We start from the raw sequence: 25971 nt of genomic DNA on the forward strand, positions 1-25971 counted from the left end.
GCCTGTAGCTGTCCAGCAGGGGGCAGTAGAAACCGTCGTATCACTCAAGGACAGGCAGCAGAAAACCCGCGTTCTGTAGTAGGAAGCTGGTGGCTTTGGAAGTTAACAGATCCTGCTCATTTATAGCAACCAATGGGGGAGGCTGCGGCGCAGAGAGAAAGTGAGGCATGCACGTGGTTCAACTTGCACTCAGACACTCAGCTCCACGCTCTTGCTCTGGGAGCCACGCTCTGCCCCCACATCCCATTCTTGCTAAGAAAGTTTAACGCTCGGGCCCCAGAGATGGAGCTGCTTCTACTGTTTAAACAGTGGCACGAGACTGCCTTCCAAACACCCACATTTACACTCTTAGAGCTTCATCCACCCTTCATCAGAAACGCTTAGTGCGGCAGCAGGCTGTGGTGAACGCAGACACACGGAACCAGCCAGAGTGCCGAGAGAACGTGGAGGACTGGCCCCGACTGCGACTGCTCTAACACCAGCCCAGAGAGCCCTGCGGAAGGAGGGCGGAGAGAATCCACAGGAAAAAGATGTCTGCGGGACACGACATGACTGTGGCACACAGGAGCTCAACATTTCCTGAGGGCGCATGAGGCCCCACGCCTCCTGGGGGACAGTGGAAGGTGAGCACTTACTGGAGGGGGAGTGTCGCTGTCTCCAGTGGTGTGGACACTGATGAGTTACCCTTGCCTTGAGGAACTTCCCACCCACACTCAGGCAAACCACTCTAGCTGAACTCAGTGGGCCATGCACAAGAAGACATGGCGTCAGTCAGAGACGGAGGGGACAAGGCAGTGAAAACGACTGAATTTATTATGTAAGTGTGTGAAACTGACCACTTTCACCTCCCCATCCCCACTCTTACTGCAGACCTTTCAGCCCTCGATCAAACAGGGTGGAAATGAGGGCTGATATCTGAAGATGTTCTCTGTACACCCACACTGAAACTAGCATATGTCTCTCACACACACACACACACACACACACACACACACACACACACACACCGCTAACCCTCTGCACAGAGCGGCTTACAGTACGTGGTGAGGATGGTGAGGGTGGATATTAAAGACAGGGGTGTCAGAGCCAAACCTCCAGGAACCTCTTAGGCCACAGGCGAGCTACTGGAGTTTGCTCTGTGTGGGATGAGAAGCCATTGGAATAGCTTGACCAGAGGCAGGCATGATCCTCACAGGAATATTGCTGTGCTGAGAACAGGCTGTAGGGAGAGGTGGAGTCCTCGAGCCTGGGGAAGCGGCTGCTGTGCTGATCCACATGAGCTCAGGGATGGATAGACCAGAAAAGCTGCCAAGGAGCCAGAGCTGGAAGCCTCCCCCACCCTCAGTGGGGATGACCTTACAAGGAGTCGTAGAGACCTCTGCCTTTCAGGAACTTTGCTCAAAGCATCCCAACTCCCAGAGAAGGCTCCCTGACAGAGGTCCGAGTGGATACTATGAGTGGAGACTGTAGGTACTGGCCAGCCTGGCCTCTGGAGCAGAGGGGCCTCTCAGGGAGGAAACATACTACTGCCCACTCTCCTTTCCAGCCAGTCCCTCATGAACATCTGGTTACAACTGCTGACGGGCAGAGTAAGCTTCACCCTTGCAGAGGAGTGCCAGCCGATTACCCAAACCCTCCTGAGGTCAAATGCCCACTTCTCAGTCTGCCCCACACCCGGACACACACACTTTAGACTTCCAGATTTCTGCCCCCAAGATGGTCACTGTTCTGCGTCTGCCCCCAGGTTCCAGCCCCTCCTGCCCCTGCTCTGCCTCTGCCTCCCGCCAGCCTGCCTGGCACTCAGATCAGATCTCCATCTTCACCCCTCCACTCCAGCTGCAATCACAGCTCAGCCCAGCACACCCCCTGCATGAATAATTGGGGCTGATTTAGGGGCTATCGGGGAAGGGGGGCTAATGGAGCTTGTGGGGGGACACCCTGGTGATGAGGGGAAGGCTGAAAGGCAATTAGCTGGACAGGCAGCCCGGGAGTCACCTAATGTGCCTGTCTGCAGGAAGGGCTAGTGAGGGGCCATGGAAGGGGGGATGGCCTGGTTCACCCCCACCTACATCCAGAGACAGACTTGAACTTGAGGAGAAATTGGCCACTTCCTCAACAGGAGGTTCAGGAATACACCAGGAAGGAGGTCCAGGAAAGTCATGGCAAGGGGTAGGAGGGTTACGTGGAGGCACTGTGGAGGGCAGGAAACTGAGAAAGGAGTCAGGAGTTCCTGCTGCCCCACAGCGCGCGCACACACACACACACACACACACACACACACACACACACACACACACACACACACACACATTGGCCCAGCTGAACCTGATCCTTCACTGGGGACTGGGGACCAGCTCCTGATTAATACCAACATTAGCCCTGAACATTCACTGTCCATCCTCCCGACATTAATTACCTCCTCTCCCACCCCAGAAGAGGGGAAGCCAGCTCCTCTGGGAAAGAGAAGTGAGCAGAGGAGTCCCTGAGCAGAGGAGCACCAGGCCCTTCTCATCCGAGTTAAAGGGAGGCTGGGAGGGAAAAGTTTGCTTCTGTGGCCGCCATCATACCCTCGGTACCTCCCTCTCTCAGCCTCCAGCGGACACCCAACAGGGGGGCCTGCCTGGAGAAGGTGGGCCTGATACCTAAGCCCTTCTGGCCCACATCCATCTCAAGATGAAGACAGGAATGTGCAAAGCTCTAGGTGGAGAGACAAGGCTGTACCAACCATCTCACAGGGCGTCCCATGCAAATAGGAAGCTGGACACACAAGGCCAAAGTTACTCCCCCATCCCGTGGGAAGAGCCTGCTCAATAGCTGCCTGGGGGGGGGGCAGGTAAGGGCTCAGGATGGACCAGGAATCCCCCCCAGATCTCTTCAGCAGCTCTAAGTGTGCTCACATTCTCTCTCACATGCACACAAAACAGTCCAGTGCTAGAGCACCAAGACCTGAGCCCCCTCAGCTTTCCTACGCCCCATCTCCCCAGAGCTCTCACTCACAAATCCTGTCTCTACTGTCATCCTTGGACCAGACCTTGTGTAGCCGCCATTCCAGAAGAAGGGGTGGGGGCTACGTGGGATCCTTCTGTGCCCCTCCCAACACCTCCATGCACCCCATTATAAGACCAAATGGGCCTGGAGACCCGGCAATCAATATCCCTCAAAGATGAAGACACTAATAACTTTATCCTTCTTGTCCTCCACTTCTCACTTGCATTAGCCCTGACCACAGGCCCCAGGCAGCTGAGACCTGCTGTGGGCAGGCCCGGAGTTGAGTAACCCCTTCAAATCCAAGTGAGAGGCACAAAGGTAGACTGTAAGAAGGGCTTCCGGACACTTGGAACAGCAGGCTACAGGGAAAGGGAGCAAAGTCTTAGTACATTTTCCAGTCCGACATCTCTAGTGACTGCCAGAGACCTGACCCGGCCAGTAAGGGGCCATAACCCAGAATCATCTGTCACAAGGTACCAAGGTCCCTATCCTGTCCCCCAGGTCACCCAAACAGACAAGTCAGGAGAGACATCCCTGCTAGGACAGCCAGGGAGTTTGAGGGTTGGGGCTAAGAAGACAGCGGGCATGGGGCTTGGCCCTGTCCTCCACACAGCAAGAGAAGGGCATTAAGAGTCAGTGCCACAGCCCTCCACACCTCACACACTCCACTCTGAAGCGATTGCAGGTAGAGGGGAGGGTTGGAACTGGGGTCAAAAGCATCCCTTCTCAAACACTGTAGTCCCCAGGATACCCGCTCACACTCAGGATGGGATAGATTACCATCCTGAGTACTAGCAGGGCCCCAGCTGGGCCCCCAAAGCCTGAGACAGGCTAGAGAGGGGAAGGAAGAGAGAAGAAGATGAGCAGGAAAGAACACTGACCTAAGAACAGTCTCTACTGGGCACCGGCTGGAGGTCGGGCCCCATAGGGAGAGCTTTACACGCGGATCTCAGCCTCCCAGCATCCCTTTTTTTTGGGGGGGAAGGGTCTGCTGTTATTGTCTATCCCCACTTAGCAGAAGACACTAAGGTACAGGAATGCCAGGTGACATTATACTAGTCAATGGCAGAACTAAGCTCCAGAGTCTAGAAGTTTACCTACCAGGGCACATAACCCAGTAAGGAGCAGAAGCGTTCAGCTTAGTGGGCGGTGGGTGACGAGCACTCTGGTCTAGGGGCCTGGATTCCAGGCAAAGAAACGCAGACCGTCTCAGGGGCTCTGCCCTGCCGGGTCCCGGGGCTCCTGGCTGCTGTCTCTTCCCCTCCTGACCTCTCCTGGTTGGTTCCTGCAGCTATGGCCTCAGCTTGTCCGTCTCTCCCCACTCCAGCCTTCACTACTGGTAACTCTCCATTTTTCACAGCTTGGAGCGGGCAGAAAGACGGTCTGGAAAATTCAGAACACACGGCCAGTGCACACCCTGCTGGAGGCACCTGGGTAGCCTGGCACATCAGCAGCACAGGAGGCTAGAACCCAGGGTCCCGGGTCCTGGCTTCTCTGCTTCTGCCAGCACTGAGCAGTCAGTCCAAGGCCACACAGGAACACGGCAAGCTCCCTCCAGCCGCTACTTACAGCCCCAGGGCCTGGGCAGTCAGCTAGGACCTGTCCTCAGCCTGAGGGGACTCAGGCAAGGTGGGATACCCTCCCAAGCAGCCCTAGAAACCTGTCTGCAGGGTCCTGGAAATCTGGCAGCTATCCTAGCCTCCGAGAATCCAGATCTGAGGGAGCAGGAGAACTCCAAGTTCCTCAGAGGCCTGTCCCGGGGCAGGAGACCCGAGGCACTCACTTCCTTGACCAACACTTGGTCCTCCTCTCGAGAGTGAGAGTGACTGAGGGGAGCCTGGTTCCTGTGCTCAGTGCTCCACAACACCCCAGCCTCTCGGAGCCTCCTTCCAGCCAACAAGGCTCTGGTCGGACAAGGGAGTAGAGGGAGGGATAATACTACCCTATGGCCCCAGGTTGCTGTCTCAGTCTCAAGCCCCCCAAAATCCCCAGGGCCCCATTCCACCCATCTCCTTATAGCTATCCATCTCAACTGGTGCTCAGCCCCTGGGACTGAGGGCAGCTAATGGACTTGGCACAGCCAGGAGGTAATTAACAGAGAGGGGGCAGGGGCCACAGTGGGACAAGGACAGAGTTAATGGCAGTGGGGCCCAGCGGCAGCGGAAGGAGTGCTATTTGTATGTGCTTCACATGCACAAGCCTCCATTCAGGCCAGCTATGTGCCCTAGGTGGTCGGGTGCTGTGGGCAAGTGTCTGAATATCCATTGAGGAGGAAGCCACTAGCAGACCAAGGATACAGTCCCTTCTTGCCCCAGGGTGGAAGCCCACAGAGGCTATCTAGTGAGACCTTACTCTGGGTCAGAGAATCTGAGCTTGCTGTACCCAGCAGGGCTGCATAAGGAGATGATTTGACCACGTGTGTGGTTACTAGGTGTTTGGAAGGGTCTGCACTTGGCTGTATGGTGTGCTTTGATCTTGCAGGGGGAAGTCTTTTGCCTCTCCCCTTGGCATATTATAAAAAGCTCTTCTGAATAAAGGACAAGGCTGTTGGGGTATTGACCCAGGCCCTCCTGAAGCTATCCCGTGTCTGTCTTTCTTCTTGTCGTCTAGGTCTCTCTATCATTTCTTAATTCCTCTCTCCTCCACCTAAGAACCCTTCAAAAGGTGGGAGCAGGCCAGAGCTGGACTCCCACAGACTCCCACACCCTAGTGCAAGGCTTCAAACCCTATTACCTGAAGGACTGGTACTCATCTCTGCTATTCCCAGATCTCTCTGCCACTTTCCCAGAAGGTTCCCTTTGCCCAAGCCACACTCCCAGAACTCTGTACCCCTTTGTTCAGCTTCTCCAGTAATCCTCCAGTGGGGTTCAGGCGTCTCCCATGCCCCATAATCAACATTGGAAATAGCTCATAAGCTTTTCAGGTCTTTTCTGCTCTCTGGCCTCTGAGCCCTACCCAATCCTGCTCAGGGCAGCAAACCTCAGAGCCCTGTGTCCCCAGCAGGGCCTCCAGGTCTGCTAGTACCCACTCCTCACCCGCCCCCTGCCCGCACAGGATCAAACAGGAAAGGACCAGGCAAAGCCTGTAGGGGTCCTGGGCTCTTAGGACTCTGCCGGCCACCGCCCTCCTGTGCCTGTGTGCTCCCGCCACCCTGTCCCTTTGTGTCCCCGTCTGTCTTTGTTCCTTCCTCTGTACTCCGTGAGCTGCAATATCTGTAGCTCTCATCCACGGCTTCACCTGCCAGATCTGATGCCTCCACTCTGTCCCCCTTCTAGGGTGAAACAGCACCGCCTATCCCAAGGCAGGAAAGGAAAGCCTGCCAACGAGGGCCCTGGGGACCAGACCCCCCCATCAATCAGCCTGCCGCCCTGGGCTAGCCCTCCATTAGCTGGAACCAGCCTGGACAAGAGGCAGACACACTGCAGGGCCCGGCCCAGGGCGATAAGAACAGATTGAATCACAGGGACAAGGCAGAGAACTGGGCACCCAGGGACAGGAGACAGCCGGCCCAGGAGCTGTGCGAGTGAGCATGTGATATCGCAGGAGCCCAGCAGGTGATGGGAAGTGATGGCTGGTGGCTGCTCCAGCTCCAGGGCAGAGGCAAGTCTCTGCAGTGACAAGGAGAGTACCTGGCTCTGCTCCCCGGATGTGGTAGAGTTTGGGGATATGAATGTGATAGAAGCTAAGGTCACAAAGGAAGGTAGACCCCATCTGCCCCAGGAGTAGGATAGGACAGCACCAGAGGTCTGTTCTTAGGAAGTCTCCTTACCCAAGCCCCACCTCCAAGTATTAATCTCGAAGCAGCAGGACCAAGAAGGGAAACAGAAAGGAAGGAACGGGGTCCTGACCCTTCATCTCCAGGCTCTCCCCCATCCCCACCCTCCCCACACAGTACCGGGATTTGAACCCAGGACCTCACACATACCAGGCAAGGGGGTCTACCACTGAGCTATTTCCCAGCCCTCTCTTTACTTCTTGTTTTGAGACTGGGTCTCCCTAAGTTGCCCAGGCCGTCCTTGAACTGACTCTGAAGCCCAGGGAGACCCTTGAATGTGAGATTTTCCTGCTGCACTCGGCCTCCTGAGTAGCTGGGGTTAAAGGTGTGTACCACGGTTCTGCTCCTTTAATCCTTACCCCTGCCACAGCCACATGTATGTACACACACACACACACACACACACACACACACACACACACACACACACAGGGGGGTGGGTTTCTCTCTGTCTTGTTCACTTGTTCTAATGTGTGCCTGCTCTCTCTACCCCCAGCAGCAGCGGATACCATCCCCAGGGGCCCTACCCCCCATCCCCAGCATCAGCCTTCCCGAAATCTAAACACAGCGAGGGTGCGGAGAGACTGTCCCCAGGTGAGGGGTGAAGATAAAGCAGAAGGAGCTGCACAGAGTAGGGCAGCAACCAACCAAAGGGACCAGCACGAGAACGGACTCCAGAGACAGAGCACAGCCTCTACTGAGCCCCAAAGCCCTTCTCCCCAAGAACGGGCAAGAAACACAGCCAGGGATAATAAATATAATTGCTATTATGGTGGATGCTGGCCACGAAGCATGGCTACCGTCCACTCCCAGCCTGCCAGTCCCCTCCACATGCTGAGGGTGAGAGGCCTGAGTGTGGTAGCTGCTGGGTGCTGAGGGACCTGAGGGTGGCCTGACAGCCAGGCTCAGCTCCTAGCCCAGGACATCCAGATAACTGGGGGGTGCCTGCGCCAGGGCCTGCAGACGTGCGTGCACATCCTTCATGCTGTGGCGTTGCTGCGGTTCACGCTGCCAGCAGCTGCGCATGATGGCGTAGACATCAGGAGGGCAGGCGCGCGGCCGCTCCAGCTCCCGACCCTGCGTGATGCACTCGATCGCCTGGGCCACAGGAGAGACAGAGAGGAGAGTGAACTGGGGCCTTCAGGGCGTGGAGGTTACAGGCTCTCCCACGGATGGGTCCCGGCGGTCTGCCACACCCCACAAACTCTGAGGCTCCTTCCCGCTCCGACTCTAAGAAGTAGGAATGACTAAGGATTGCCTCCCTCAGGCTAGTGTCACACCCAAAGACCACTCGCCAGGCGGGGTGAAGAGAGAGGTCATGACATTGCCAAGACCGCCAGCCTCGGCCTCAGCCTCCACCTCCCAGCTGCACAAGGAAAGAGCAGTGTGGGACCACAGCTATAGCCTTTGTGCACCGGGACCTGGCCACACGCAACTGTCTGGTGGGTCAGGGACTAGTGGTCAAGATTGGAGGAAAGGGGGGAAAAATGGCTGTTTCGGCTTACAGCAGAGGCAACCCTTGCTTCTCCCTTTTGTGGGCGCCACTCTGAGGGGATACAGTGGAAAGAAACTGTAGCAATGAAGATCACAGCCAGACTCCAGGAAGGGCTGCTGGGGTGGCTACAGGATCTAACGGAGACGGGGACAGCGGGATAGTTGGAGAAGCCGCCTGGAGCCTCTCCCCGCTTCTCCCCGTCCCCATTAGAGGACTTAGATTATGGGCAGCACTAATTCCATTCCTTCTCTCAGTGCTTGAGAAAATTAAAATCTATAACCCTCTCCCCCACCCCACCAGCCTCGGGGGAACAGACTGCATTAGACAGAGAAATGGAGACTGACATCTGTGAGCCAAGGAGGCGGGCGGCTTGGGGAGCTGCTGGGAGACAGAACACCTGGGGTCTGCTCTGACGGTGGCCAGCCAGAGGGCAGGGACGGCAGGGACGGCCTTCTCCATCTAACCTCCAGCCTCCCTGCTGTTCTCTATCAGGACCTCCCTCCCACCCTCCGCTCTGCCCTGTGACTGCCCACTGTGACCTATAAAGCACACACAGGCATGGCCTGGACTCCAGCCACAGTGATCTCTAAGGGCCCACCAGGAGCCGGCTGGGCTTGGGTTAGGGAGCCTGAGCAAGAGGAGGACCAAGAGAGGAAGAAAGGAAGCGGGGAGGGGGCTGAGGGGAGAGCACGGGGCCCCCAGGGTTCCCGGCAGGGCTGACCTCGGTGTTGGAGAGCTGGTACCAGGGCTGCTTTCCGTAGGTGAAGATCTCCCAGAGCACCACCCCAAAGCTCCACACGTCACTCTCGGTGCTGAACTTGCGGTAGAGGATGCTCTCAGGTGGCATCCAGCGGATGGGCAGCATGGTCCGTCCTCCCACCTGCCGAGATGCACTGCGTCACCTCCAGTGGGGGCAACCACAGGGCCATCCCACCACATTAAACAGACAGAAGGTGTGCAGGACCAGGGCTGAGGGACCAGACGATAAGACAGTTTCCCACCCAGGGCTGAGGTGCTGGAAGGGATGGGAGACCAGAGACCAGAGACCAGAGGCCAGAGGCCAGAGCCCACGCTACTAGAGGAGGAAGACGGCAAGCTGGCCAGTGCAGGATCTTACACTCCAAGTCAGGGTGTGCACAGTATGGATGCTGGGAGAGGGTTTAGGGACCCTTACGCGGTAATAGTCTGTGCTGTAGATGTCCCTGCTCATGCCAAAGTCTCCAATCTTGACCACTAGTCCCTGACCCACCAGACAGTTGCGTGTGGCCAGGTCCCGGTGCACAAAGTGCAGGCTGGCCAGGTACACCATACCTGCAGCCACCTGGCTAGCCACAGCCAGCAGCTGCCCAAGGCCCAGAGGACCAGGAGCCACATCCTCACCAGCAGCCAGCAGCTTTGCATCAGGTCCATGGGACCTGAGAAAGACAGGGAGAGGGAGAAGCTAAGAGAGAGAAAGAGAGGAGGAGAGGGGGGAATCTAGTGGACCCAGGAGCTGTGGAGGGGATGCCTGGAACTGGGTGTGATGAAGGGAGAGACTAGGGGCAAAAATGGAGGAAAGGGAGGAGGAGGCAGCTGTCTGGAGAGTTGGGGGAAGGGGGAAACAGAGTTGTCTTTCTCCATGACCAAGCCCACCCCAAGGATACTAACTCCACAGTCCTTGGAAGAACTCAGTCCCAGCCTCCAGCTGGCCCTAGTCCCCATTATTGCTGTCAGCACCCAGGCACAGCCTTTGCCAAGCTGAGCTGTTTTTGCCCCCATCCCACTCTGCCCCATGAAGGGAGCCTCCCCAGCTCCAGGCCAGCAACTTGAGTCCCCCACTTTTGCCCTTAGTGTCCAGCTGTTCCTTGGATGGTTCTCCTTTCAAAGGTTTCCGGGGTGCCCCACAGCCCCCAAGTCCCAGCTGTCCTGATCACTTGGTGCCACTGCCCAAATACTTCCCCTTCCTAGCCTTTCTTTCTACTGGTTGCTTTGCTAGTAATGCCTTTTCCAACTTGCCAAGTGTTTGCCGAACACTCTGAGACCAGGGCACTGGCGTAGAGAGTGGAGTATGAGTAAGCACATGCCGGGGGGGGGGGGGGCACCGAGAAGGCTTCCTGGAAGAAGAGGCATGAAAACTGAGACTCCAGTCGGGAGGCTGGGCCAGGAGGCAGCGTAGCTGGGAGAGAGGTCCCATGTGTCATCAGAGAAAGCTGGAAACACGAAGGCCCAAGCCTCCTGCCCAAGGCCTTCCAGGCTCGCCTCAGATTCTCTCCTTCCTGCCCGGAGCTTCAAGGAGGATCACCAGCTGCTCCTCACACAGCCTGGGCCCCATCTGATGACATCTCTCTGGCTCTCTGTGGCCTTCCCTGGACACTGGCTCCTCTGCCAGTCCACCTCCATGCATCTTAGGGCTGGCTCGCCTGAGCCACCCAGTGCCCCTACAGAGCTACACTGTCTCGGGGTACACTCCTCCTAAGGGTCTCTCGTAGCTAAGTCGTATCGACGGCACACACGTGCCTTCTTCACTCCCTAGAGCTGCTGGGACATCATCAGCATGAGCATCAGCTGCACAGTGCTTTCTCATCCAGGACCACGGCTTCCTCCAACGGACACATGTGACCTCCCTCCCAGCTACGCTGCGTCCTGGCCCGCCTCCTTTTCCTGGCTCTTGAATGGAGTCTTGGTTTTAATGCCCCTTCCTCCAGGAAGCCTTCTCGATCTTCATTCCCCTGGTGTGTGCTCTTGGCCAGAAAGGAAGGTTCACAGACATGGTGGCTGATTCTGGACCCTGATGCTCCCACTAACTAACTCTACCTGGTCCTATGACTACCCTGGGGGGGGTGCTATCACAGCCGGCATCCTTCACTTCCTGTGTGCCCCCGGGCGGGTCTGGTCACCCCTAAGCCATCTTGTGAAGTCACACATTTCTCAAAGTGACTACAACTATCAACTACTTGAACATCAGAGTTGTTCGACCCAAAGCCAAAGAAGTGCATTTTGTGGGACCCCCTTCAAATATACATTGCTTACATGCTTGGAGACTGAAACATACAGCACTATACACACACACAGAACACAGAAGGGGCCTGATGGCTGCTTGGGGTCAGCATCCTCCCATGCCACATCTCCCTGCAGGCCTGGCCCCTATGCATACAAACGCACATACACTCACTCTTACAGAACCATGGTCCCAAAGCTCAGAGCTCCGGCCTCTAGCAGCTGTCCTACAGACATGCCCACCTTCACACACCTGTCCACTCTACTTCCCTGGGGGTGGGAACTGTGCCTTCCTGACCCTTCCTGGTGCCTCCCCCTTAACCAGGCAGACAAGCAAAGGTATTCTTGCAGGGAAGGGACCAAGGACTGAGCCGGGGGCTGGGTCCTTATACCGGAGGAAACGGTTGAGGTCCCCGTGACGCATGTACTCAAAGACCATGAGCAACGGGCGGCCCTCAGTGCAGACTCCGAAGAAGCGCACAATGTGCTGGTGCTGTAGCATGGTGAGCAGCTCCGCCTCACGCTGGAAGTCCTGCCGAGCACTCTCAGATGCCTGCTTCAGGGCCTGGGGGAAGGGACGGGGACGGAACTGGAGGGGACCCCAATCCCATCTCAAGTCTCATTCCATTCAAATACCCGCCATCCTGACACGATGGTCCTCTGAGGGACACGGGCCAGCAATCCCTACAGGACCCTGGTCTCACCTTGACAGCCACCAGCATCTTGTCCTGCTCATTCAGAAGGTTGTAGCACTCAGCGAGGAAGACCTTTCCAAAGGCTCCCTCTCCTAGCTCCCACTTGAGAACAATGTCCCGGCGCTTGATGTGATGGACACCTGGGAGGGGCTTGCAAAGTCAGAAGGCAGCCCAGGCGTGGGCAGGATGGGGCAGTGGTAAAGGGCAGTGCAGCCACAGGAAATGGGGTGTGGGTGGGTGGGAGGATCTGGCCAGGGAGAGTCCAGTATGGGCGATAAGGCCCTAAACAGGGTTGGGGCCAGGAGTCAGGCTAGACTTTGAGTTAGGTGGGGAGAGTCCTGGGTCAGCACAATGATGGCCCAGGGACTTTACAGACACAGACAGACACAGACACAGACACACACACACACACACACACACACACAGACACACACACACACACACACACACACACACCCCACCTCGCACTCGCCTACTGTAACACAGTTCCTCACAGGCATCACTGAAGTACTGTGGGTTCTCCATGATGTGGCCCTGGAGTCCGGAGACTTTGCCCTCAGTAGGGGAAAGAGAGCTGCCACCCAGTGTCATGAAATGTAGGGACATGGCCAGCCCATCCTCTGGAGCCAGCACAGCAGGGCCTGGGGAAGAGACACACCAACATGGACCATCACAGCCAAGGTACCATCTCCATCACCCAGACTAGCCTGAAGAGTGCCAGGCTCTTCCCTGGCAGCAGGGAAAAAGTAGTGCCAGAGCAAGACAGCAGGCAAGGGAAGGGAAGCACCAGGGCCTCTGTGGACTGGCTCCTGGCACCAAAGCACTCCCCTGCTCCTGACAGAGCCGAGCCCCACAGACCCACTCAGTGTCCGACAACAGCCACCCACGATCTAAACCACCTCTAAAACGAACCCGCCCCAGCCCAGCCCACATCCAGCCTGAGCCCCACAGACAACCCCTCAACAATACGCCGAACACAGGGCATAGATGGGAAGAGCCAGTAGAAAGCCAAGCCAGTGGGATAGATGGACAGACAGACAGATAGCCCTCTGCTGCCAACTCACGGTTGATCCCAAATTTGCTTCTCTGTCCACATTTGTTGAGCACGAGGAGCAGGGCAGAAAGGAAGAGGGCCGCGGAGACGGCCAGGCCCACAGCCACAGAGACCTAGAAGCAGGGTCAGTCCTAAGGGCTTCTGCACTCTAGCACAGTTCCACCCTACAGACGAGTCCAGAGCCAGGCCGCCAGCCCCGGGCCCTGCTTCCCTAGTGACCTCAGCCTGGCTGGGAAAGCATCTAATCAAGCTCAGGACACAACAGACTGTCCTGCTCTAGCTCCAAACGACAGCCAAAGGAGCCACGCCGGCCACCCCATTCCACGTCCTGACCCTCAGCTTCCACAGCCCACACTCACCCCAAAAGGTGTTTCATCTTTCTTCTCCACTGGGTCTCTTGATGTGCTGTTAGTGTCTGTGGGGACACAGGGCACAAAGGGTGGGCCTTGGCACAGACTGCCATGTGTCCTCCAGTCGCTCCCCACCCTGGCCAGAGTTCAGGGTCCCAGCTAGCTGTCCCCTGTGCTTCAGCTCGGAGACAACACAGCTGCCCTCCAGCCCAGGTAACTCACCCACTGGCGAGAAGGAGACTGCGGCAGGAAGGAGGGAGAGAAATCGGTCAGAGGGGAGAACGGTGAGGCCCCGCCCGCCCGCCCTCCAGGATGTTCTTTCTGGGGTGGGGTAGGCTGCTGGGCCTCGGGAAAAGAGGGAGCTGGAACTGCCTGGAGGGCACAACCCTCTCCTCAGCCTGGACAGACGGAACAGCTCAGGGCCTCAGCAGGTCTGGCTTGGGAGAGGGGCAAGGAGGAAGTGTAGAGCTGGCCACCAGCTCTTTTGTCCAGGACAGAGCACTCTAGCTCTGGGAACCAGGGTCATGGCAGACGAGGCCAGACCTCCCTGGATGGCTAGATCTCTACCCAGGTGCCTCCCACGAGCAGGGCAGGGTTCAGGGCAGCTCTCACACCAGGGATGGGGTCCTCGGGGTTGAACTCAAAAGGGTTGTCCATAAAGGCAGCTAGGATGGAGGCCGCAGCCTGGCCGTAGGGGTTGGCCGCCAGCAGCGTGTAGTTGCCATTGTTGACATGGGTGGGCTGGTTGAGGCGAAGACAGCCGTGCCGCATGGTCTCATTCGTCAGCGTCGACTCCAAGAACTGAGTGAAGATGAAGCTGGTCTCGTTGAGCACGGAGCCGTTGAAGAACCAGCGCAGGGAGGGTGCCGGCTGCCCATCCACAGAGAAGGGTATGCACCAGTGGTGCTGCTCCACTGCCATGCCCAGGTGCACACTGGCTGGGACTGTGGGAAGAGGGCACGTGACAGGAAGTGGGCAACAGGCTGGAAGGAATCCAGGGGAGGGAGAAACCAGGAGTGGGGTCAGGAAAAACAAGTCATCGGATGCTAAGAACTTCTCTAGGAAACATATCTGGGAGAAAGTCAGCAGAGGATACCAAATGTGGCAGCAAACAGACAAAATTCAGACGCTTAAGGGACATACATGGAGCCCGGTCCAGGCCTGGTGGTGATGGCCTGCCAGCCAAGCTACTTGGGAGGCAGAAGGGTGCAGGTTCAAGGCCTGAGTAACTTGGAAAGACCTTGTCTCTAAGCAAATAGACAACAGCGCTAGGGTGTGGCTCAGTAAGAGAGCACTTGGTAGGCTAGGATATAGCAGGTCCTGGGTTCCATCCCAGGACATTTATAGCACTGAAGGAAAAAAAGAAAAAAGAAAAGAAAGAATGAAAAATAATCAAGAAACATGGCTTTGAGACAGTCACAATCCTGAAAAACAGAAAGCCCCTCAATAATAGAAAAAAAGTATGTATGTGTAACATATGTGTATAAACACATACGAATTTATGGGAAATCTCAGCAGCATTCATACCATGAAATATATGTAGTACATGAAGAAATTATAGTTACTTTTGTTGCCACAGATGGATTTCACAAGTATGAGGGTTGTACAAAAGAAAATAGATAAAAATAATGGAGTAATTTTTATATATATTCATTTATATAATGTGTAAAAAGAAACGAAATTCTTCTAATAGGGAAGCAGACATGTAGAAAAGTATTATTATTGTTGTTATTATTATTATTATTACCCTTTTTTTTTTTTTTTTGGTTTTTACAAGACAAGGTTTCTCTGTGTAGCTCTAGCTGTCCTTGAACTCACTCTGTAGACCAGGCTGGCCTCGAACTCACAGAGATCTACCTGCCTCTGCCTTTCAAATGCTGGGATTAAAGGTGTGCACCACCCCATGCCCAGCTTGAAAACTATTATTTTTAATATTTACTTTTATTTTATGTTTATCAGTGTTTTGCCGCGTGTATGTACATGTACCACATGTGCACCTGGTGACCTTGGAGGCCAGAAGAGGACATCAGATTCTTTGGAACTGGAGTTACAGATGGCTGTGAGCTACATGTCGGGTGATGGGAACCCAATCTGGGCCCTCTGGAAGAGCAATCAGTGCCTTTAGACAATAGAAAATGCTCATAACTGCTCAACTTCCAGCCCCTGTGGAAAATTACTCCCACAAGGAAGTGTTGAACATAAAAATCAGGATGGAGAGATGGAGTTGGGACTGAGGGAGGATGGCTTCTCAAGTCCCGGCAGGAGTAATTCTTGCTTAAAGTACATATGCCAGCTAGGTGTGGCAATTCTGTAATCCCAGGCCTTGGCTGAGGCAGGAGGATCGTGAGTTCCAAGGCTACCTGGGTTTCATGGCCAGACCCTGTCTCTGAATAAATAAGTAAATAAATGATGTGTATGCTTGATGTGCGTGACTACGTGTATTTCACAATAAAAGAGGGACGGTGCTGGAACACAGATTAAAGACAATTCGTTGGCAAAGCCAGAGAAATTAGGCAACAAGCATAAAAAGGAACTGCAGAGAGGAATTCCCCTCTTTAGGGATGCTTATCTACGGCTGTGCCCCCTCCATTAAACCAAAGCTTGTCCAGGAACAGAATGCAGAACTGACGTAAGCCTCCTTCACTAGAAGTGCAGCCCTGAGCTCATTCTCCCCACAATGTTCAATTTGCACAAATGTCAGCCTAGGCTGGAAGTTCACTCCTGGGCTAGAGGAGGCTTCACCAGCTGTAAAGTGGTTCTCCCAAACCTAGACAGCAATCCTGAGGGGCGTAAACGAATAAGGTGGTAAGACAAAAGCCTTTACAGAGGACCAGGCCGTGGGGCCAGCCCGCAGCTGGTGCCGAGGGCCTCAGGTAGCAAGCTTGGGCAGCATGCCAGAAAGAAATCCATCTCTAACCCTCTGGCCTTGAGGAGCCTCCAGGACTTCCCAAGTAGGATCAGGTTTTCGTGGGAATCTGGAAACAGCTGGGAGGGAGCAGCTGTAGAGACGCCCACTCACCCTCCCATCTACCCCCCTCTCTTTTCAGGGCAGAGGAGATGAGTGGGGGTGGGTGCAGGGGCCGTCACAAGAGCTTACAGGAAACGCTGACTTGGGCAGAGACCTCAGCCCGGCCCACATCATTCTCTGCCCAGCACGTCACATTCTTCTTGTTGAGGTCACTGGTGACATTGACCAGGGTTAGCCCCAGGGATGGCAGATCTCCAGATTTCTGGACCAGGGAAGAAAGACACATCAGAAGGGTTTCCGCAGACAGAGGCAGGAGGCAGGGGGGTAGAGCTGATGTGTTTGGGAGCCCTATGACCCCATATGGAAGGAGGCAGAGCTGGCTGGGGCGGCGAAGGGAAGGGGGAGCAGATCTGTGGCAGAGAATGGTCTACTTTGCAGTTTGCAGAGGAGCTCCTGGGTTGGAGAAACCTAACGCCCAAACAACACCCTCAAGATAGGTAATAGTCTAAAAGGGGGCCGCAACCAAGGAGCCAGACAGCAGCCACGGAGCTCCAGCCACCATATCCACATCAGCTCCTCAGAGCGCCAAGCAGAACCTTGCCAACTCATTCCTGGCTCACAAGGTTCTATCAGACTCAGTCTCAGTCCAAGGAAGGTCAGAAACAAAGGGACTGTGAACAGGTCATAGCGGCTACGGAAGCGGCTTCGGCAACAGCATCACGTCCTTGGGCACAGGAAAAGGATGCCGGTGAGTGACACCAGAATCGCCACCGAAAGACTAAATCCAGCTCAGATTATCTTCCTAGGAAACCGTGGCTGCACCACATGTAAAGTAGATGACCTTTCAAGAATTCTCAATCTTGGTGAGTTCAGCGATTGTCTATAAGTTGGAGTAGGCAGAATGTTCCGATTTCCTCCCCCCGACCCCCAGAAACTGAGTCTCACCATGTAGCCCTAGCTGATCTAGAACTCACTCTGTAGACCAGGCTGGCCTCAAACTCAGAGATCCACCTGCCTCTGCCTCCCCACTGCTGGGATTAAAGGTGTGCGCCACCACCACCACCACCCATCGACTTTAGAGGTTTGGTCACAATTTTACTGGGCTCTGACAGTGGGCTGTTTCTATTCAGAAATTAGGAAGTAGACCTATGGGATGAGGGACCCCCCACTGTAAAAGGAGAGTCAGCTCCAACTGCTGGAGACCCCTGGGGCAGTGCTGCTGGGCGGCCCTTCCCACTCAGAGGGCAGAGTTGCTGCAAGTGAGTAAGGGAAAGGGGACAGGTAGAGGAGAGTCAGATGCCCACTTGTGGAGACATCTTGAGACAACTTCGGGAAGTCCCGGTTTCTGGTATCTCTTTGAGGGATTGACCTGTTACTCACACCTGTAATCTGTTTCCTAAAAACTTCCATAGAAAAGCCACACCCTAACCTTAACTGGGGTGTGTTTAGGGGGAGAGAGCAGCCAGTTCCAGGACAACCAGAGCTACACACAGAACCCCGGGGGGGGGGGGGGGCAGGGACCTCTGAAGTCAGCTGTAGCTACGGCAGTGGCCTGTGGCCGGCTTGAGAAAAGATGCAAGGCCTGGGAAGATGCTCAGGTAAGAGAGACAGAGGCCAAACAACTCCTAGAGGCAGGGAGGATGTCAGAGGGCCACCATGGCTACCTCAGTTCACAGATAAGAAAACCAAAAGGCAGGTAGAAACAGGGAGTGTGAGTGTGTGTGAGTGTGTGTGTGTGTGTGTGTGTGTGTGTGTGTGTGTGTAAGTTATTCCAATAATTAGTGGGGACTGAAGGGATAGCTCATGGGTAAGGCACTTGCCATACAAGTATGACAGCCAGAGTTTGGATCTCCAGAACCCACATAAGCTGGACTCAGCATCATGGTCCTATCATTCCCGTGCTCTTACAAGTGGGATGGGAGGCAGAAACAGGAGAGTCCCTGGGAGCTCACAGACAAGCAGCAAAGAAAAGGAAAGAAGATGGAGGTGAGGACCGACATCTGAGCTTGCCCTGACTCCACGTGTGTGCCAATGCACGTGTGTGCCAATGCACATGTATGCACAGTGGGAGCTGGAACCAGCTGCCCTTCACTAATGTGTTCACAACATACCCAAGAGAACACTGCTTCCTGAGTGTCCAGGAGACGCCAGAAGCCCTAGTAATTGCCTCTGGGTATGGAACACACACAGATCCTGTCCTGTCCCCAGGCCTCAGTTTCCTAAGCTAGAAAAGGAATATATGGGAGGAATGGCCTGTTAGGTCCCTCCTGGGTCTCGTATGTGTGCCCTAGCCCCCTCTCCTGCAGCCAGCATTGTGCTCAAAGATGGAGCCCCAGAGCTGAGGTGGGGGTCTCCAGTAGACCTGTCCTGAGGACCTGCTGTTCCCACTGTCGTTTCCCGCTAGCACGAGGTCTGAGCCATCTCCGCCCTTCCGGCCTCCCTGTGTGCCCCTTTATTGCTTTTGCCGTCTCTTATGGCCTGATCTTCATCTCCTTTGAGGGGCTGCACGGCTTCTCACCTTCACTGTGGCTGTCCCTTCCAGCTCTATGAGGATCCAGCCAGCCTGCTGCAGGGTCTGCCCCTCCACCTGGCACTGGAGAAATACGTCATCCCCCACCTCCACAGAGTCGTTGGGCATCTGGATCTTCACTGTGGGTACACCTGCCACCCGGGGTATGGAGGGACATTAGAACCTAAGGGTGGGCTCGTGAGCCCCGCCCTGCTCATGACCCCAAACCTGAGCAGTACGCCCGGCCTCCAGGGTCCACAGCCCCTGCCAATGCTATCCCGAGTCCCTCCAGGCAGACCCCAGGCTTTTCCATCCGACAACAGCACCTACCACAACTGGTGTTGTGTGTGAGTGGGAGGAACTGGTCCCCAGGCCCAGATCCCTGAAGCTCCTGTGTGTTCACGCCACACAGTCCCTCCTGCTCCCAACGCTGGAGCCAGGACAGGGCACAGGAACAGTGCAGTGGATTCCCCGACAAGGTCCTGGTGGGTAGGGGTTGTCAGGAGTCAGGGAAAGAGGGGGCAACAGGTCTGAGGAGCCAAGAGACAGTGCCCTGGAGATGGCTGACTACAGGGGGGTCTAAGCAGAAGGGGGCCAGGCCCATAACCAGCACAGTAACAAGACTTTACCAAAAGAAATAGGGCAGACTGTTGTAGATGCCAGTTGAGGGCTTCATGGGATCCGTTTACCCCAGCTCTAAAGTGAGAAGCCAAGCATGGTAACAAAGAAGGGTGTCTGGCCATGGCCCACAGGCTTTAGGTACCCATCACACACACGTGGACTATTATGTGTAACTCCCTTCCAGTGCGTGCACTGGGAATCGGTCTACTATCCTCAAGCACCAAGGTGGGCCTGTGGTCTGTGCAACACAGCTCTGAGCCTAGTCTCTGAACACATACAGCTGCTCCTCCACCCTGGCTTCCGAGACCAGACCAGACCAGCCCAGCCCAGGACAGTCCCACAGTCTCTGCCTTGATGGAGGGGAGTGGATGATAAACATGCACATAATCCCCAGTGCAAGCTCACAGACACAACACTGTCTCCTACCCCTCCCCTGCTCCACACAGACACAGTAACACAGAGTCCGGCAGACACGCACACACACACACACAGCCCCATATCACACACGCTGGCCCCTGCCCCTGCCCACACACTCACAGGTCCTGTAGCGAGAGGCCCTGCACAGTTTTCCAGGAAAGGGACTCCAAAGCATTGGAGGACAGATTCCTGTGGGAGGACAGATGCCCTGAGCCAGTGACCTCACTCTGACCCAGTCTGAGGCAGAAGCATGAAGGAGGCTGCTGCCCCCCACCCACTCCCACCCACCCCCAGCCCAGGCAACTAGAACAGGCCCGGAAAAGTAGCTGTGCTGTGCCTGTGGACACGTGGGAATGTAGGAACAGCAGCATGGGCAGGTACGTCTTTCTGAGTATAATCTTCTCCTTGGGACAAGAAGGGTTAATCCCACTTAACCCCCTCCCTGAATGACCCCAGGGAGAGGGATCCAAGGGAACAGCCGGCTACCCTCCCCCCACACCTCAGCCCCAGCTGGCGAAGTGCTGAGGCCACAGCTGGGGTAAGGGGCTCCATCTGTGCTCCCCACCAAGGAGGAGAAGAGGACTACAGCCCTCACAACCCCCTCCCCTGCCTAACCTCAAGACAGGGATGTCAAAGTACTTCCTCAGGCCCCCTCCCCTTCCTTCCTGTTCCTCCAAAGGCACTTCAAGCAGGAAGAGACGGAGGGACCTAGGGTCATAGCTCCCCAGGTAAAGGAGAGAGCACCCAGCCAGGGCTCCGCTCCTGGGCCCCTAGGAAACTGCTTCAGGAGCTCAGTGCCTTGTGTCTACAGCACACTGCCACTGCCAGGACCCTGGGCTTTGAGGGACATGCCCTAACCACTCGCCTTGCCTAGCCACCCTTGACTTAATGGAGACTGGGTTGAATAGAAACCCTCACACAAGGCCCCAGAAGACCACCACCTTGGAGATAGGTTAGAAGTGGGTGGGTGGGTGTCGCACCTGTCCCGCCATGTATAGCCAGGTGACCTCGGTGAAGAAACAACTTAATTCCCAGAATCTTCATCTATCAAATGGGGACCCTACCATCTCTGTCCCCACGTTGACTACTGGGGACAGTCACTGCCACGGGCATCATGAACTGCCACCAAATACACATTTAAAAATTCTTTTTAAGGTTTTTGTTTTGAGACAAAAGGCTGGCCCGGAACTTGTTGCGTAGCCATGGATGACGTGGAACTTCTGATCCTCCTGTCTCCACTTCCCCAGTGTCAGGACTATAGGCATGTGTCACCACACCTGGCTTATGGTGGGGGGATCAAACCCAGGGCTTTGTGAATAGTAGGCAAATACTCTACCCTAAGCGCACATTTTAAGCCAGTAGATACAGTAGGTAACACAACATCGCTCTCTCTTGTGGTTAAATCCCCGGACCCCTCTGAGGGTTTAGAGGACCCAGCCCAACTCTGTGAATGACGACCGGCCCCCAACCCAGGGAGGGACTGCCAGGGACCAAACTGTATCTTCTACCCACTCCATGCCCCTCTCTGTCCTCTACAGGACAAGCAGCTGTAACTCTCAGGAATGAGAAGGGTGAGGAGTAGCAGGCCGAACATGCCATCCCCCAGGGGGGCCAGGTCAGCACGCCCCACAGGAGAGGAGACGAAATTGTGACCAGAACTCAGAATCCTGCCCCTCAGTCACTATGAACTCCAGGCAGAGAGCCCGGGTGGGCGCTTATGAGCAGTGTCTCTGAGGCATAGAACATGGAAGGGAGGCTACAAGGATTCTAGTCTGACTGGATGAGAATCAGAGCACCGCGCCCTCCCTGATGCAGTTCCCTGGGGAGCACAAAGCCTATCAGCACCCCAAGTCTGGAGGTCCCCCTCAGTCCCGGCCCCGCCGATCCAGCCTGTCCACTCACAGGTGACTGAGCCGAGGAGTGAAATGGAAGGCATCTGGGGCCACAAAGCGGAGGCCACTCTTCACGATGGTTCTAGGGGAGGGGTGAGAGGAATTTAAGCTCTGCCCTCTGCCCACCCAGGCCAGATACCCCTGTGGAGGCGCACACCCCTCTCCATCTCTTACTTTCCACAGTTACCTGGACCCCCTCAAATCCCTGAGCCTCCACAGCTCTCCCAGACTCTCAGGTCTTTCCGAGACCCCAATATACGAGGGCACCCACCACCCTGCGCCCAGTCCCACCCACCACCCTGCGCCCAGTCCCACCCACCACCCTGTGCCCAGTCCCACCCTGTCAACCCTTAGTCCTCACAGGCTTCTCAACTCCCCCAGGCCCTGCAAGTCCCCGAATTCCAGGCGCTGCAGCTGCTGCTGGTTCTCCACATAGCTGCAGGGAGAGGGGTGGGTCAGCAGGGGAGAGGGGGGGATCAGCTGGGTCAGGACCTCAAAGGAGTTACCCCATGCCCACCACCCACTCACCTCCCTCACATAAATAAACACATGCACCATTCACACACAGACCCATTTCACAGACCCATTCATGCACATGCCCCCACATGCTGACCTGACTCACAAGTCACACACGTGCCTACATGCACGCATGCCCCCTCACCTTTATGTACATGCAGACTCTCGCATGCCTCCTGCAACACATATGCAAGTGTCCAGAAGCACACAGGGGTATCCTCATAACCCTCACCCAAGGACACACACGAACAAAGCTCACATAAGCTTCTCCCATGCATACACAGATGAGAAGGTGTGAAGACACATTAGTCAATGCACACCGCCGGCCGCCATTCTCAGCTTGGGGCTCCACCTCTCCAGCAGGCCTCTCCAGCACGCGCGCGCGCGCGCGCACACACACACACACACACACACACACACACACACACACACACGCTCAACAATAGGGGGTCGGTCGTGCTGGGGCTCACTTTCACAAAGGGCAAGGCTCCACCCAGTGCCCCAATTATCATGCCAATGTGTGCTCCCAAACACAGCTCAGTGCCTACTATCTGGGTCTATTGACATCAAACACACACACAGAAACACACACACACACACACACACACACACACACACACACACGTACACACTACACTCCCCAAATACACCCCACCCCCTCGGTCCCCTCAAAACCTTTGGTTGTCCCCCACAGCAACCCCTACTCTCCCCTCTCCAGCACTTCTGCAAAGCCAGCCAAAAGCACAGAGCTGTTGGGGACCCCCTAGCCCCTCCTTAATCCATGAAGGGCTCAGGAAGGGAGAGAGGAGCATGGACCTGACGGAGTCTGAGTGTGTGGCTGAAGAGAGATGGAGATACGGTGTGAGACAGGAAGGCTGAGTGAGGTGGCGGAGGAGGGCGGAAAAATAAAGTCAAGACAGAAGAGACTGACAGGAGAAAGATGCTTGGGTAGTGGTGGTGGGATGGACAGACAGATAAGGACGCGGAGCCACGGAGACAGAGATAAGGGAGAATTGAGAACCAGGGAGAACTGAGAGCCAGGGAGGCCGAAAGCGAAGGACGGGGAGCACTCGGGGGTGGTGTGGCTGTGGCTGCAGCCCTATCTTGTGGATCTGGGAGTTCCTGCGAACTCACTCCCCTGTAGTGACATGTCCGTGTTTTCCTCTCCTCTCTCCACCCCCGTGTGTGGCAGGGGCCCCTGACTCACTAACAGTTCTCAGAACTCTTCCCCTCTTTTTTGGACCTCTGCTTAGTAAAAGAGCAGCAAGGAACAGATTCGGTCCAAGCCCAGCACCCCGCCCCCGCCCCTGCCCCACACTTCCCTGATCCCAGCCTTGACCCCAATAGGACGGTCCGTGTCCATCCTCACCCTGGAAGTCTAGGGAGACGCAGCTAGCCACTTTGGGGGAGGGCCAGATCCCTGTTGTGCCCCAAGGGTTTCAAGCTACAGAGACCCAGGGAGTTGGTAAGATGTGAAGAGCCGGGTAAATATGGGCTGTCAGGCAGTGTGTTCCACGCCGCCTCATTTGTTCGGATTCATAATCAATCTGTCTATTCGAGTCCATTAGCTCCTCGTTAGCTATGCGGGTGAGGGAGGAGGGAGAGGGCCGTGCAGGAGGAGGCGGGAGGATCGGGCCCCACCCAGGGGGACATCTCCGCTCACCACCCTGCCAACCTCCTCTTCTACAGCCCCGGCTCGCCCACTGCCCCTGTCCTGGACTGCCCTGAAGCCTGGGAAGTCACTGGGGAATGAGAACGCTGAGGGGAACAGTCGGGAGCCTGGACTCTGGTTTGAATGGACAGGCCTGGGAGCAACAATCTAGACCTCCTGCCCCATCCCATCATGCAGGAGCCTAGGCCAGACCAAGACAAGGCCATCTCCTCTCTTCCTGGTCTCCCTAGGGGCATTAGAAAGAGATGGAGTATCTCCGTTAATTACCACAAGATGCCCGAGTAACTCGGTGCCAATCACTGCAGGCTGCTGGCTCCACCAGCATGCAGAATACTCGAGTATTTTCAGCCATCACGGTGATGCTGAGTCCCTCCAAGTCAATAATGCTCTCATAGGTGTCACCGGCTGCTAAAAAGTACTTGAGCATTTTGTAACCAATTATTGCAGAATGTCAAAGTACTGCAGAGCTGAAGGTTCCTCCCAGCTCTGGACCTGGAAGCGGGGAGAATCTCAGCAACAGCCCTGACTCCCCGATCCAGGTAGGGAGGCGTCGGTGAAAGGGGAGATGGGAGAGAAGCAAAGTGCTTTCATTTCCCACATCCAAATTAAGAAGTCTTGGGGTCAGTGGAAAGGAGGGAACGCTCAGACACCAAGCTGGTTCCTCACCGTCTCCCATCAACTCCAGCTCCATCACAAATCCAGAGAAGACCTGATACCCTGGTCATGACGAGGAAGAGGTTGGGGGCTGGCTTCCCCCTAAGAAGGGTACGATGGCAAAAGTACAGAGTGCCGAATTCTCCACACTAACCACTCCTCCAAGGGGCAGAACTTGAATAAACCCCACAAAGAGCTCCTAGATCGCGGGACCAAGCCCAGGTCTACCGAGTTCCCCTCTTGCTCTGCCCCAAGCTAGCACCCCAACTACCCTTAACCCTGGGCGACATCCAGACAGTGACTGCGCGGCTTTGCCAGGGTGGTGGCAGCAGCAGCAGCAGCAGCAGCAGCAGCAGCAGCGAAAGCCTCTGCAGCACAGCCAAGGGCTACACGTGCCAGCCTCCTAGAGCAGCCAAGCCTGGCCCCTCCAGCCAGAGGTGAGTGCGCGCCCTCGGGGAAGGGCTGTGCCCTCCTGACCCCGCGCCCCTCCCCCGCCACACACTCACAGCTCGGTCAGGTTCCCGGCGCCCCGCAGGCCGCGGAGGGTATCCAGGGTCCCTGCCCTGGTGCAGCGCAGCCCCGAGGGGCCCGCGGGGCAGCAGGCCTCCCGACAGGACGCGGCGCAGGCAGAGGCCAGCATCAGCGAAGCCAGCAGGCCTCCTAACCCCGCGGCCCGGCGATGCCAGCCCAGCTGCCCGCGCCGCTGGCCTCGCAGCATCGCGGCGGCGCCCGCCAAGCTCGGGCCGCGCGGCCGTCCGTGCGCTCTTAGCCGCCGCCGCCGCCGCCTGCCCGGCCGGCCTCGCGCGACACGTGCGCGGGGCGGTGTTAAAGAGCAGCCGGCAGGAGAGGGCGGCACCCGCAGCCCCGCCCCGCCCCGCCCCGCCCCGCCTGCCGATGCCCCCCCCCGTGCCCCCTCCCTAATGCCAGCCAGCCTCCTTAATGTCCCTCGCGGCTGCAGGAGACCTGGGGCGGGGGACTGCCACAGAATGCCTCACAAGTGTCTTCTGAGCCTGGAGGTGGAGGTTGGGGCGGGGGCGTGCTAGGAAGCTGATACGTTATTTCTCCCAGGAAAACAGCTGCATTTTCAGATTTGCGGGGACAGGGAGAGACTGAGCAAGGAAGAGGTTGAAGTCCAGGTCATCCCGGCCAGCTTCACGGTGCACTTGCCTAAGAGAGTGTGCATGTCACTTGGAATAAGTTTGATGAACGCTCTCCAGACGCTAGCAAGGGAAGGGAGAGGGCCCCGGAATAGCCGGCTGGACGCAGAACCTGGGGAGGAAAACAGAAGGCGCAGAGAAGAATTCTCTGAACACAGCGGGAGAGTGGAAAGTGGAGAGCTCCCGGTCCGCCAGAGGCCACAGGGTGGCGCTAGAAGCCCTTGCGCCGCGG

At 56.2% G+C, this 25971-nt stretch overlaps 1 protein-coding gene across 1 annotated transcript; it reads right to left on the reverse strand.

The window, feature by feature from the left end:
* Positions 1 to 7506: 7506 nt before the first annotated feature.
* On the reverse strand, positions 7507 to 25300 carry Ntrk1 (neurotrophic receptor tyrosine kinase 1). The gene is made up of 17 exons (XM_059264778.1): positions 25089 to 25300; positions 22102 to 22176; positions 21751 to 21822; positions 19969 to 20037; positions 19141 to 19292; positions 18820 to 18962; positions 16431 to 16563; positions 13948 to 14277; positions 13556 to 13573; positions 13343 to 13398; positions 12994 to 13096; positions 12424 to 12570; positions 11939 to 12069; positions 11627 to 11799; positions 9433 to 9673; positions 8980 to 9138; positions 7507 to 7861 (listed from the first exon to the last, which is right to left on the reverse strand). The coding sequence occupies exons 1-17, from the start codon at positions 25298 to 25300 to the stop codon at positions 7676 to 7678; spliced, it is 2400 nt and encodes a 799-aa protein (XP_059120761.1). The 3' UTR covers positions 7507 to 7675.
* Positions 25301 to 25971: the final 671 nt, after the last annotated feature.

The sequence above is a fragment of the Peromyscus eremicus genome, chromosome 6, assembly GCF_949786415.1.
Source record: "Peromyscus eremicus chromosome 6, PerEre_H2_v1, whole genome shotgun sequence".
NCBI classification, from domain to species: domain Eukaryota; kingdom Metazoa; phylum Chordata; class Mammalia; order Rodentia; family Cricetidae; genus Peromyscus; species Peromyscus eremicus.